At 38.4% G+C, this 12,726-nt stretch overlaps 1 protein-coding gene across 1 annotated transcript in view; it reads right to left on the bottom strand.

Annotated features, from left to right (window-relative positions):
* Positions 1-12,726, bottom strand: part of LOC150089381 (cytosolic carboxypeptidase 1-like) — a 669,910-nt gene that overhangs the window by 147,201 nt on the left and 509,983 nt on the right. Inside the window, exon 17 of the mRNA XM_090389963.1 lies at positions 6,081-6,313. Coding sequence (XP_090246089.1) covers positions 6,081-6,313 — 233 coding nt within the window. The remainder of the gene's footprint in view (positions 1-6,080; positions 6,314-12,726) is intronic.

The following is a 12,726-nucleotide window of genomic DNA, read 5'->3' as shown; positions in this document are numbered from 1 at the left end:
AATGACTCAGATGAGTATAATAAGATACTGTACAGGGAAATAGCGTGGGCCAGTAAATCAGAGAGCCTTATAATGGGGGATTTTAATTTCCCAGATATTGACTGGAATTTGTGGGTTGGTCACTCACACACTAGCAAGGCTTTTGTGGATTTTTCGGATGGTTGTTTTCTACATCAGCATGTTCGGGAGGCAACAAGAGAGAGTAATACTCTTGATCTGATTATCAGTAGTGATTCTTCACGCATTAAGTATCTGCAGATAAAGGAACCACTAGGTGGCAGTGATCACAGTGTGTTCAAGTGGGATTTACTCAAAGAGGTAACTACCATCAGGGGTAAAGGGAAGGGTTATTGCTTTCGTAAAGGCGGTTACGATGGTCTGAGACAGTATTTAAATTCTATACAGTGGGACCAACTGAAGATGTTACCAACAGCAAATTCAAAATGGGAAGCATTCAAAGAACTTATCTTGGAAGCTACTAGGCTTTACATACCAACTAAGAAATATTGTTCAAGGTTAAGGCCTAAATGGATGTCAGATGAACTAATGAGACATATGACAGAGAAGAAAATTGCATGGGATATATATAAATTAACACGTGACACAGAAGCCTATGATAGATACAAGTTGATCTGTAACCAAGTTACAAAGGAGGTTAGGCAGGCAAAGGCAGATTACGAGAAATCTTTGGCAAGGGATGGAAAGAAAAACAGCAAAGAGTTCTTTACTTATGTAAACTCTAGAAGGAAGGGGATGAATCAGATTGGTCCACTTGATATCGATGGGTCAACTGTTGATGATCCTGTTCAGGTAGCTAACAAACTAAATGAATATTTTGCATCAACATTCACACATGAGGAGTTATTCAGCGAGGGGAATGCCAGAGGTGTATTCAACTCTGGCAGTAAGCTAGAGAATCTTGTAATAAATGAGAGTAAAGTGGAGGAGAAATTGTTGAAGATAAATACAAACAAGGCACCTGGGGTGGATGGGATCTATCCAGTTATATTAAAGGAGGCAGCAAAGGAAGTAAGCAAACAATTAGCCATAATTATGAGAGCTTCCTTGGACTCAGGGGAAGTACCCATAGACTGGAGATGTGCAAATATGACCCCAATTCACAAAGGAGGATCAAAGGGCGGCACAAGTAATTATAGACCTGTTAGTTTAACTTCTGTTCCCGGAAAATTAATGGAGGCACTGGTTAAAGAAGCACTGCAGGATCATCTAGACAAGACTTCAGTTACAGCTCAGACACAGCATGGTTTTGTTAAGGGGAAGTCTTGCTTGACCAGTTTGATTGGATACTATGATGCAGTCACAAAAGAACTGGATGCAGGGAATAACTTTGATATTATATACTTGGATCTTAGAAAGGCTTTTGATACTGTTGCACATGGAAGACTGCTGCACAAATTGGAGCAGTGGTGCATTGGAGGCAAATTGCTGCTATGGATAAAGGGGTGGTTGAGGGGAAGAAGACAGAGAGTGGTAATCAATGGACATTGCTCATCGTGGACTAATGTTATTAGTGGAGTCCCTCAGGGTTCAGTATTGGGTCCATTATTGTTTTATGTATTTATAAATGATATTGATGATGGTATATCAAGCTTAATATCCAAGTTTGCAGACGATACGAAGGTTGGCAGGGTTGTCAAGGACACTACTGACAATATGCTACTGCAACAGGATCTGGAAAGGTTGAGGAGATGGGCTGAGAGGTGGCAAATGAAGTTTAACATTGACAAATGTAAAGTACTACATATGGGAAACAGCAACCCCAGAGGAATGTATCAACTCTGTGATACTACACTGACAGTGGTAGAGAATGAAAGGGACCTGTGGGTGGTTGTGCAGGCAGATATGAAGTTTTCTGAGCAGTGCAGACGGGCTGCAAGAGTAGCTCATGGTGTATTGTCGATGATATATAGGAATTTTTCTAGCAGGGATAAGGAGGTGATTATTCCCTTGTATAAGGCATTGGTTGGTCAGGCCACACCTTGAGTACTGTATACAGGTCTGGAGGCCTCATTTCAAGAAGGATGTAGAGCTGCTGGAACGAGTACAGAGAAGGGCAACAAGATTAGTGAATGGAACAAAGGGGTGCTCTTACGAAGAAAGGCTTAAGTTTTGCAAAATTGCAGTGTCTGGAGACTAGGCACCAGCGAGGTGATCTGATAGAGGTGTATAAAGCCTTGAATGGTTTGAGCATGCTCACTGCTGATGGGATTCTTCCTCTTGCTCAGAACAGTCACCTGAGAGGGCATAAATTCAAATTGAGGAAAGACAGATGTAGGATATACGTGCGGAAATTTGCCTTTAGCCAGAGGGTGGTTGGTTTGTTGGTGGAACAGACTTCCATCCCTTGTCGTGGAAGTTGATAGCCTAAATAAATTTAAGGCTCAGCTGGACAGGTATTTCAACGAACGGAGGGGTGAAGTGGAAGTGGTTTTTTTTTTTTTTTGGCTGATGCTGCATAAGCTTGGTTTCTTGCATCATATGCCTCTACTAATGCTAATGCTAACAAGTCAATGTTGAAAAAAAGCCGTGAGTTAGGGTTAAATTTGAAAGTGTCTGCAATTCTGCCCACACACGATAGGAGGGAGTATATGATGAGAGCCTTGTCGATCAATTCGGACCTGGAGAGACTGTGCAAGGCTAAAGGGGTAGAATTTTTCTCAGCCTGGCCTGTGCTTGTTAACAGGAGAGAGAGTGCTTTCACAGGAATGGGATACACTTAAATAGAAAGGGTGCAAAAATATTTGCTGATACTATCAAGACAGTGTTAGGTGGGTCAGAAACCTTCTAGCTTGGGGAATACCATGGACTAATAGATTAACAGTAGCTGATGGCAGAGGTGAAAGTGATTCTTGCACTGCTTCTATTGAAATGAGCAGCAGCCTGGAAAACAAGGTGTAGGGGATTCCAGAGACTGCTGGGAGTCATTGCGGAACAAGTAAATACATGGGCTGTGTTAGAGTAGCTAAGAATAAGAACAGGTGTATGTATACTTGCGTGTACACAAAATGCTAGGAGTTAGGTAAATAAATTGGATGAATTTGAGATGTTGGTCAGAACATCAAAGGCAGATATTGTTGGAATATCAAAGATGTGGTGTCACACAGATATAAGTAATGCAGAACTGGAATTTGAGAAGTACAATGTGTACAGGAAGAATAGACAGGATAGGAAGGGAGGAGGGGTTAAGCTGTTAGTTAAAAAACACATAAAATCTAAGGAAGTGCAGCCAGTTGACATAGGTGGACAGTGCAGTGTCGAGTTAGTTTGGTGTGATATAAGCACTAGGAAAGCAAAATTGAGGATAGCAGATTATAGGCCAAATGAATCTGATGAGTATAATGAGCAAGTGGGCAGAGAAATAGAGTGCGCCAGTAAATCTGAGTGTCTTATAATTGGGGATTTTAATTTCACAGAGATTGACTGGAATTTGTGGGTTGGTCACTCGCACACTAGTAAGGCTTTTGTGGATTTATTGGATGATTGTTTTCTATAGCAGTATGTTCGGGAGGCAACTGGAGGGTGTAACACTCTTGGTCTGATTATCAGTAGTGATTCTTCATGCATTAAGAATCTGCAGATAAAGTAACTAGGTGGCAGTGATCCCAATGTGCTGAAGTGGTATTTACTCAAAAAGGTAACTACCATCAGGGGTAATGGGAAGGATTTTTGCTTTAGAAAAGATGAGTACGGTGGTCTGAGACAGTTTTTAAATTCTATACAGTGGGACCAACTGATGATGTTACCAACAGCAAATTCTAAATGGGAAGCATTCGATGAATTAATCACGGAAGCTACTAGGCTTTTCTTACCAAATAAGAAATACTGTTCAAGTTTTAGGCCTCAATAGATGTCGGATAAACTAATGAGACACGTGTGGTAGAGAAGAAAAATACATGGGATACATATAAATTAATAGGTGACACAGAAGCCTGTGGTAGATATAAGCTGGTCTGTAATCAAGTCACACAGGAGGTTAGGCAGGCGAAGGCAAATTACGAGAAATCTTTGTCAAAGGATGCAAAGAAAAACAGAAAAGAGTTCTCGGCTCACTTGATATCAATTGTTCTACTGTTGATGAACCTGCTCAGGTAGCTAACGAACTGAATGAGTATTTTCAATAGCATGAGGGGGGGAATGCCAGAGGTGTATTAAACTCTGGCAGTGAGCTTAATAATTTTGTAAAAATCAGAGCAAAGTGGTGGCGAAATTCTTGAAGATAAACATAAGAAAGGCACCTGGGTTGGATGGAATCGATCCAGTTATATTAAAGGCAGCAGCAAAGGAAGCAAGCAACCCCCTAGCTATAATTATGACAGCTTCCTTGGACTGAGAGGAGGTACCCATGGACTGGAAATGTGCAAATGTGGCCCCAATCCACAAAGGAGGACCAAAGGGGGAGACAGGTAATTACAAACCTGTTAGTTTAACTTCTGTTCCAGGGAAATTAATAAAGGCACTGGTTAAAGAAGCATTGCAGGATCATCTAGACAAGACTTCAGTTATAGCTCAGACACAACATGGGTTTGGTAAGGGGAAGTCTTGTCTGACCAATTTGATTGGATACTATGATATAGTCACAAAGGAACTGGATGCAAAGAATAACTTTGATATCATATATTTGGATCTTAGAAAAGCCTTTGATATTGTTGCACATGGAAGACTGCTGCACAAATTGGAGCAGTGTGGCGTTGGATGCAAATTGCTGCTAAGGATAAAGGGATAGTTGAGTGGGTGAAGACAGAGTGGTAATCAATGGTCACTGCTCTTCGTGGACTAATGCTATTAGTGGAGTCCCCCAGGGTTCTTAGGGTATCAGGAATATCAAATTTGCAGACAACACAAATGTTGGCAGGGTTGTTAATGACACTAATGGTAGTACGCTACTGCAAGAGGATCTAGAAAAGTTGAGCAGATGGGCTGAGAAGTGGCAGCTGAAATTTAACATTGACAAATGTTAAATTTCATTAATGTTACTGCATATGGGTAGCAGTAACCCCAGAATAACGTATCAACTGTGTGGTACTACACTGACAGTGGTAGAATGAAAAGGAACTGAGGGATAATTGTGCAGTCAGATATGAAGTTTTCTGAGCAGTGCAGACGTTCTGCAAGGGTAGCACATGGTGTCTTGTCAATGATATACGGGAATTTTTCTAGAAGGGAAAAGGATGTGATTATCCCCTTGTATAAGGCAATGGTCAGGCCATACCTTGAGTACTGTATACAGGTCTGGAGGCCACATTTTAGGAAGGATGTATAGCTGCTGGAACGATTACAGAGAAGGGTAACAACATTAATGAATGGAACAAAGGGTTGATTTAGGAAGAAAGGCTTAAGTTTTGCAAATTACAGTGTCTGGAGACTAGGCACCTGCAAGGTGATCTGATTGAAGTGTATAAGGACCCAAATGGTTTGAGCATGCTCAATGCTAATGGGATTTTTCCTCTTGCCCAGATTAATCGCCTTAAGGGACATAAATTCAAATTGAGTAAAAGACAGTTGTAAAACAGATGTGTGGAAATTTTCATTTAGCCAGCGGGGGGGGGGGTTGATTGCTGGAACAAACGTTCATCTGTCATTGTAGAAGTTGACATCTTAAATAAATTCAAGGCAGAACTAGAAAAACATTTGGAGCAAATGGATGGGTGAATTGGCAAGGTTTTTCATGTTAGTAAAATAATGTGAATAGAAACTTGTTATGTATGAATTTTATTAGTAAAACAAGCATTAAATAATAAGTTCTGTGAAATGTATTCCTATCCTGGTGGGAATGAACATCCACCATCCTCAAGATCCTCATAAAAGTTACCACTAGCCCGTGCGCTACCCAATAAATTAGCAACATAATCCTCAAGATCCCCATAAAAGTTACCACTAGCCCGTGCGCTACCCAATAAATTAGCAACATAAACCGTGATTAACTGGAGAATGTCAATGAAGTATTAATGTTATTTATTATCAATATATAAATTAGAAGTTAAATTTTTCCTATAGTAATCCACTGTTTACCATCAGTTACTAAAAATACATAATATAAAAGAAAAAAAGAAAATACTTACCTGCAGTAAGGAGTAGGTATATGGATAATGATATGACAGATAGCAGATGTCATTGGAATGTTTAAACTTTATGGTAAATGTCAGGGTGTAGTAAGGTTTTTCTTTCCCAACAATTGATAATGTAGATGCGCTGATGTAATGGTTTCGATAGTAACAGATATCATGTCCAACTCTTACCCATCCAGGTCTACCTAACACACTCTCAGTCACAGAATATAACAATGGGCACATTCCTATCAGTAAGAGAATGGGGGGGGGGAAACATGTTAACTTCAACTGACTTTGAAACAGTTATATTTTCATTAATAAAATTATCAGCTGTATGATAGTAATCATTGGTGTTTTTAACTACACTCACTTTGGACATAAACTTTCAGAGAAAATTTAATAACTAATACAGCAATAGGATAACAAAACTGGGGTTAGTGATAAATAATATTTAGTATTTCATTGCATTCTGCAGTAATAATGATTACTAAATGAAAAAACATTTTCAAATAAAAAAAAAAACTAATTCAAAATAAAATGGCATACTCTCATGTTAAAATATTTGGATACTACAAGTGTCCTCAAAAGTTCTTCCCCAAAGTGCTCCCCAAACTGTGGTCAATGGATCAGCATTTAATTGTAAGCATACTTTTAACAATCACAGATGGAAAAAAAAAATTATATTCTCAAAGTTTTAAAAAAAACAATAACTATAGTTTAAAATATGATTTTTTTAAAACTGGTGGATTTTAAAACTTGTTAATTTAAACAACTGTTTTTAAAACAGTTATTTAAATTAACAAGAAATTCTCCTTTAAACATTTTTCATTACATTATTTTATAACACAAAAGTAATATCCCTAGCCACAAATGCTGGCAGTATTCTACTCTGACTGTAACAACCACTTTGTTAATTTTTATGCAGTACAAGTTATTTGTTTTATATTAGTATTGGAAAATAATACAAGAAAGCAAACTTATACAGCATCAGCAAAAAAAAAAAAAATCTCATATCACCTGTCTGATTGCTCTAATAATTTCTCTAGTTCCTTCCTTAATTCATTCAACCCAATCCATCACACCAGACTAAAGTTTCTTCAAACAAACAACTACCTATTGGCTGAAAGCAAATTTCTGAACATCTATCCTGCAATCATCCTTCCTCAATTAAAATTTATGTCCCCTAATATGTTGTCTGAGCAAGAAGAAGGATACCATCAGCACTTAGCTTACTTAATCCATTCAAAGCATTAAACACCCCAATCAGATCTCCCTGTAAGTGCCTAGTTTCCAGATGCAGCAATTTGCAGAACTGAAGAATTTGTTGGTATCTTTTTGTTCTCCTCACTAATTTCAATGCCCTTCTCTGCATCAGTTATAACAGCTCTGCAGATTTTTCTAAAATGAGATTTCTACCTGTATGCAGTATTCAAGATTTGGTCTAACCATTGCCTTATTTCTTATACTTGCTGGCAAAGTTCCTGTATATCACTGACAAAATCCCATGGGCTGCACTACCAGTCCATGGGATTTTGAAATCTTTATGTCTGACTTCACAATTAACCCCAGATTTTTTTCATTCAGCACTAATTCAGTGTTGTATCACACAGTTGGTATGTTATTCTTGGATTACTGCTACCCATATGCAGGACCTTGCGGCGCCTCCGTAGCCAGGTGGGCAGGAGCAGCATTGGGTAGCACATGCTTCTTGATTAGACCGGGGTTCGAGCCTGTGCCCACCAAATACGGAGGATGCGGAAAGGTCAGGGAATGACCACCGCATATCCCTGAAGCAATATGGCCTTAGTTGCTAATGCTCCTAAAAACCCCAAATAACAAACAAACAAGCAGGACCTTGCATTTGTCAATGTTAAACTTCAATTGCCGTTTCTCAGCCCATCTGCCTAATTTTTCTGGATCTTGTTGCAGTAACTTACCTGAATTACTTTCATTAATTAAACTGCCAATCTTTGTATCATCTGTAAACTTGGATATTAAGCTTGATATACCTTCATCAATATCATTAATAAATATTGAAGACAACAATGGGTCCAGCACTGAAACCTGAAGAACTCCACTATTAGTCCAAGAACAGCAGTGCTCATTGATAACCACTATATCAGTAAAAAAGAGTTGGCTGAGGTCATTTTGGTAATTTGCTAAGGTGCAGGCTATGCAATAAAGCCATCTTTGTCTGTCTATCTGTCGGTGAAATGAAAATTAATGGTATCAGGGGCACTGGAGTAGTTAAAACATCACGAAAATAATTTTATGGAACCTTGAATTATTTTATTGTTGAAAGCTTAAGGTTAATCCATTCAAAGCATTAAATCCATTCAATGTGTAAAATAATATATCATAAAATGCATTATAAAACCAATGTGTGCCTTTTATATCTTTTATATTAAAGATAACCTTCATCATAAAGTAAATTTCTGGAAAAAGCAATTCAAATGGGGAAGAAGTTTCTGGAAGATCAGTGGAATCTATGGAAGATCAAGAGGAAAACAGGAGATTTTTCAGAAAAAACAGGTTTTTTAATGTCCATGCTGCACTAAAAATTAAATTTCACTGACAACATACACATTTTATATTAAAATACAGCTACAAAACTTTTTAAAATGTAATATAATATCAAACATTAGTTTATCTAGGATTTTTATGTCCATGGATTTCTGTTTGAATTGTCTGTTACACATCAACTAATTATGGCTTTATTAAGAAAGATACCATTGAAGTTGATCTGGTATATCAGAAACAAGTGTTTTGTGCAAGCGTCATGATTAATGATTAATTAAAGATGTTAAAGGTTGATTTGTTCCTGCTGGGGCTCAAAGATGTTAATTCCACTTTGGAAGAGAAATGGACAATGTCACAGGTCCAGCATTGGTTTCTGAAACCTTCTGAGTGTACATAGGTTTCTTGGTAGCTATTAGCTACACCACTTTTCCATATGAAATGCTAAACTCCACTTCATACTTCTGGATTTCCTTTTCCTCTTCCCACTACTGGAATGCTTGGGAGTATGCTGGGTGCTCCTATGGTCTTTGGCACCACACTGAGCAGAGACAAGAGTTCCAAAACAGGCAATATGCAAATATCTATATTTCTGGCAATTAAAACAGTGGAATGTATTTGGTACGTATATGGTCTTACTGTGTAGAAAATACAACTGGCTGTAATGGAGTTAGGTGATGTTGGAAAGCTAAAAAAAAAGGATGATGTTTCTTGTTGGGGCTAGATTTCTTTTTCTGTGCATGAGTATTTTTTTTGACTAGCATCAAAAGAATTTTTGATAGCAGTCAAAAATTCATTTCTTTTTATTTATTTATTTCCCCCCCACCCTCAGTGAGGATAGGTCCTTCATTTGGGACAACTTGTTGACAATCCTGCAAGGTCCTTCTGAATAAAATATGGGGATCTTTCATATACTTTTCTCAATGTTAGAATGCATAATCAGGAACTGAGATATAGGTCTTGATGCAGTTTCTGTTTGGGGTTTCTTTTCAGTGGTTCTAACTCAAGGTCATGGTTTTCTGATAGAGACTGCATTGGAGCCACCAGAAGAATTTACATTATCAGGGTTCATAAGAATTATTTGTTTCAGTGCCCAGGCTCTCCACCTGCAATAGTACCCAAAGGGATGTCCACCACCCGACAAGCAACAAATGTACTAAAGAGTAGGATACCACAGCTACTCAAGCACCATATACTCACATTCTGGTGCCTCCGTAGCCAGGTGGGCAGGAGCAGCAGTGCATAGCACACACTTCTTGATTAGACCAGGGTTCGAGCCTGTGACCACCAAATACGGAGGATGCGGAAGGGTCAGGGAATGACCACCGCATATCCCCGGAGCAATATGGCCTTAGTTGCTAATGCTCCTAAAAAAAACCAAATAACAACAACAACAATAACACACCTTCACCAGCCTGAATCCTGTCCCTTAGACCACAAAGGTAGGGGTGTAATATTGACATGGTTGACCCTAGCAGATGAAATCACTAGCTGATTGAAATTGGGTAAGCCATACCAGATCCCTCTGTCTTATTGAAGCAGTGGTCAAAATGATGTGAAGCTGGGTCCCCCCTCAACTACCACATGGCAAAGATGCCAGAATCCTATGTTGTCTTGGAACCTAGGATGTGGGCTGGAAGATCCTTTCATCGTATACAGGCACCCACATTAAGGAAGCTGATCTGTGAGAGAAGGAGCTTTGAAATCATTTAGAAAATCACTATAGCCACTCACGCGACACTCATGGATATGTATAGAAGTGAGAATTCAGTTCTCACGGCTATGGAATCTCTTTTCCATTCCTTTCTTACAGAAACTATTTTTATAAATAGATCAGTTTTATAAATATTTTTTTTTATAAAACTCTGATAATTTGCAAAATGATTTGATTTGATTTTTAATGGTGCATTGGAAACTTATGAAAGAATTAAATATGTTAAGTCAAGAATTGAATATGTTAAAAGTTATAAACAAACTATTTTTATAATTTTTTATAAAAATAGGTTGCCATGTCAATATATATAAATAGGTTATGAATTATTGTTAGTAACCTATTTATATATATTGTTAGGGCTACACTTCAGAACTGGTAATGGAATTCTAAAAAAGAAGAACGGATTGATTGCAGTTTCAATTGAAGAAAGACTTGAATGCTGGCAAGAATATATCAGAAATGAAAAGTTTGATTGAAAATGTGGAAGGACCGAGTATCATGGAGGAAGAAGTGATCTTAGCAATTAAATATGCCAAAACCAAAAAGACAAGTGGTCCTGATGAAATTCCGACAGAACTTTTAAAGATAATTAAAGTGTATGTGTTGGTTGATCTGCTCAAAAAGATTTATAATATTGGAGAAATTCCCACAGAATGGTTAAGATCGTCGTTTATACCCATTCCCAAAGGTGCAAATGCAAATAGACATTCTCAATATAGAACAATTAGTTTGATGAGCCAAGCATTGAAGATACTTCTGAGGATTATACACAATCGGATTTTTAAAAGGTGTGAGGATATACTTAGTGATTCTCGATTTGGCTTCAGGCAAGGACTGGGTACTAGGGAGTGTTTGCAGTTCAAACTCTAGTAGAAAGATGTAGCAATGTGAACCAAGAGGTATACATCTGCTTCTTGGATTATGAGAAAGCTTTTGATCGTGTAAGACATGCCAAAATATTCAAAATTCTAGAGAAGATTGGAATTGATGGCAAGGACATCAGAATACTTGTGAATTTGCATTGCGGACAATCAGTAAAAGTATACATAGAAGGAGATAAGTCTGAAGAGGTAGAAATTAAAAGAGAAGTTCGTCAAGGTTGTATTCTATCACCCGTATTGTTCAACGTGTATGCTGAAAATTTTTTTAAAGAAGCTACAGAGGGATTAGCATTAGCAGAGGCATACCCTCCCATTTCACCCCTCCATTTGTTCCAAATGGAGGGGTGAAATGGGAAGGTTTTTTTGCCTGTCCAGTTCAGCCTTAAATTTATTTAGGCTATCACTTCCACAACAAAAAATGGAAGCCTGTTCCACCAATCAACTACCTGCTGGCTAAAGGCAAATTTCCACACATCTATTCTACAACTGTCTTTCCTCAATTTGAAACTGTGCCCCCTCAGGTTCTTAACCTGAGCAAGAGGAAGAATCCCATCAGCATTCAGCTTGCTCAACCCATTCAAGGCCTTATACACCTCAATCAGATCACCTCGCAGGTGCCTACTCTCCAGGCGCTGCAATTTGCAGAACTTAAGCCTTTCTTGGCAATCCTGTTGCCCTTTTTTTGTAGTCGTTCTAGCAACTCTACATCCTTCCTAAAATGAGGCCTCCAGACCTGTACACAGTACTCTAGGTCTGGTCTGACCATTGCCTTGTATAACAGGATAATCACCTGCCTGTCCCTGCTAGCAAAATTTCTATATATCATTGACAAAACTTCATGGCCTGCCCTGGCCGCCTGTCTGCACTGCTCAGCAAACTTCATATTTGACTGCATAATTACCCCCAGGTGTAGTACCACACAGTTGGTACATTTCTCAGGGATGTACAGAAGGGATAAAGATTAATGGCAATACTCCAAACATGATCAGATATTATTATTATTATTATTATTATTAGCCATTTGGTGCAAGGAAGCTTGAGGCTTATGCTGCACCAGCCAAAAAAATTCCCGAGTTACCTGGAGAGAGAGAGAGAGAGAGAGAGAGAGAGAGAGAGAGAGAGAGAGAGAGAGAGAGAGAGAGAGAGAGAGAGAGAGAGGAATCACCAAGAAAGAGAAAAAAGATGATATCCAGCTCAGGACCCTGGGTGTGCCAAGACCATACTCACTAGATGTGAGCCCCTGGGGTGATATGCAGATGATACTATTTTGCTAGCCAGTTCTGAGATTGATTTACAATCATTATTGGAGAAGAAGTGAAAATTTTGGTCTGAAGTTAAACAAGAAAACAAAATTCATGGTGATCAGTAAGCAAGAAGTATGAACAAAAATTACAGTCGATAATGAAAAAAATGAAAGGGTTAAAAGTTATCATTATCTTGGATGTATGCTGAGTGAGGACAGGGACAATTCTATTGAGGTTCGCTAAAAAAATGAACAAGCACGTGCTGCATTCCTTAAAATGAAGAATCTTCTATGCTGCAGTGA

The sequence above is a fragment of the Mastigoproctus giganteus genome, chromosome 2 (genome assembly GCF_048544385.1).
Source record: "Mastigoproctus giganteus isolate SK-2022 chromosome 2, ASM4854438v1, whole genome shotgun sequence".
Taxonomy (NCBI): Eukaryota; Metazoa; Arthropoda; class Arachnida; order Uropygi; family Thelyphonidae; genus Mastigoproctus; species Mastigoproctus giganteus.
The sequence above is the reverse complement of the archived record's forward strand: the minus strand, read 5'-3'. Positions and strand labels throughout refer to the sequence as shown.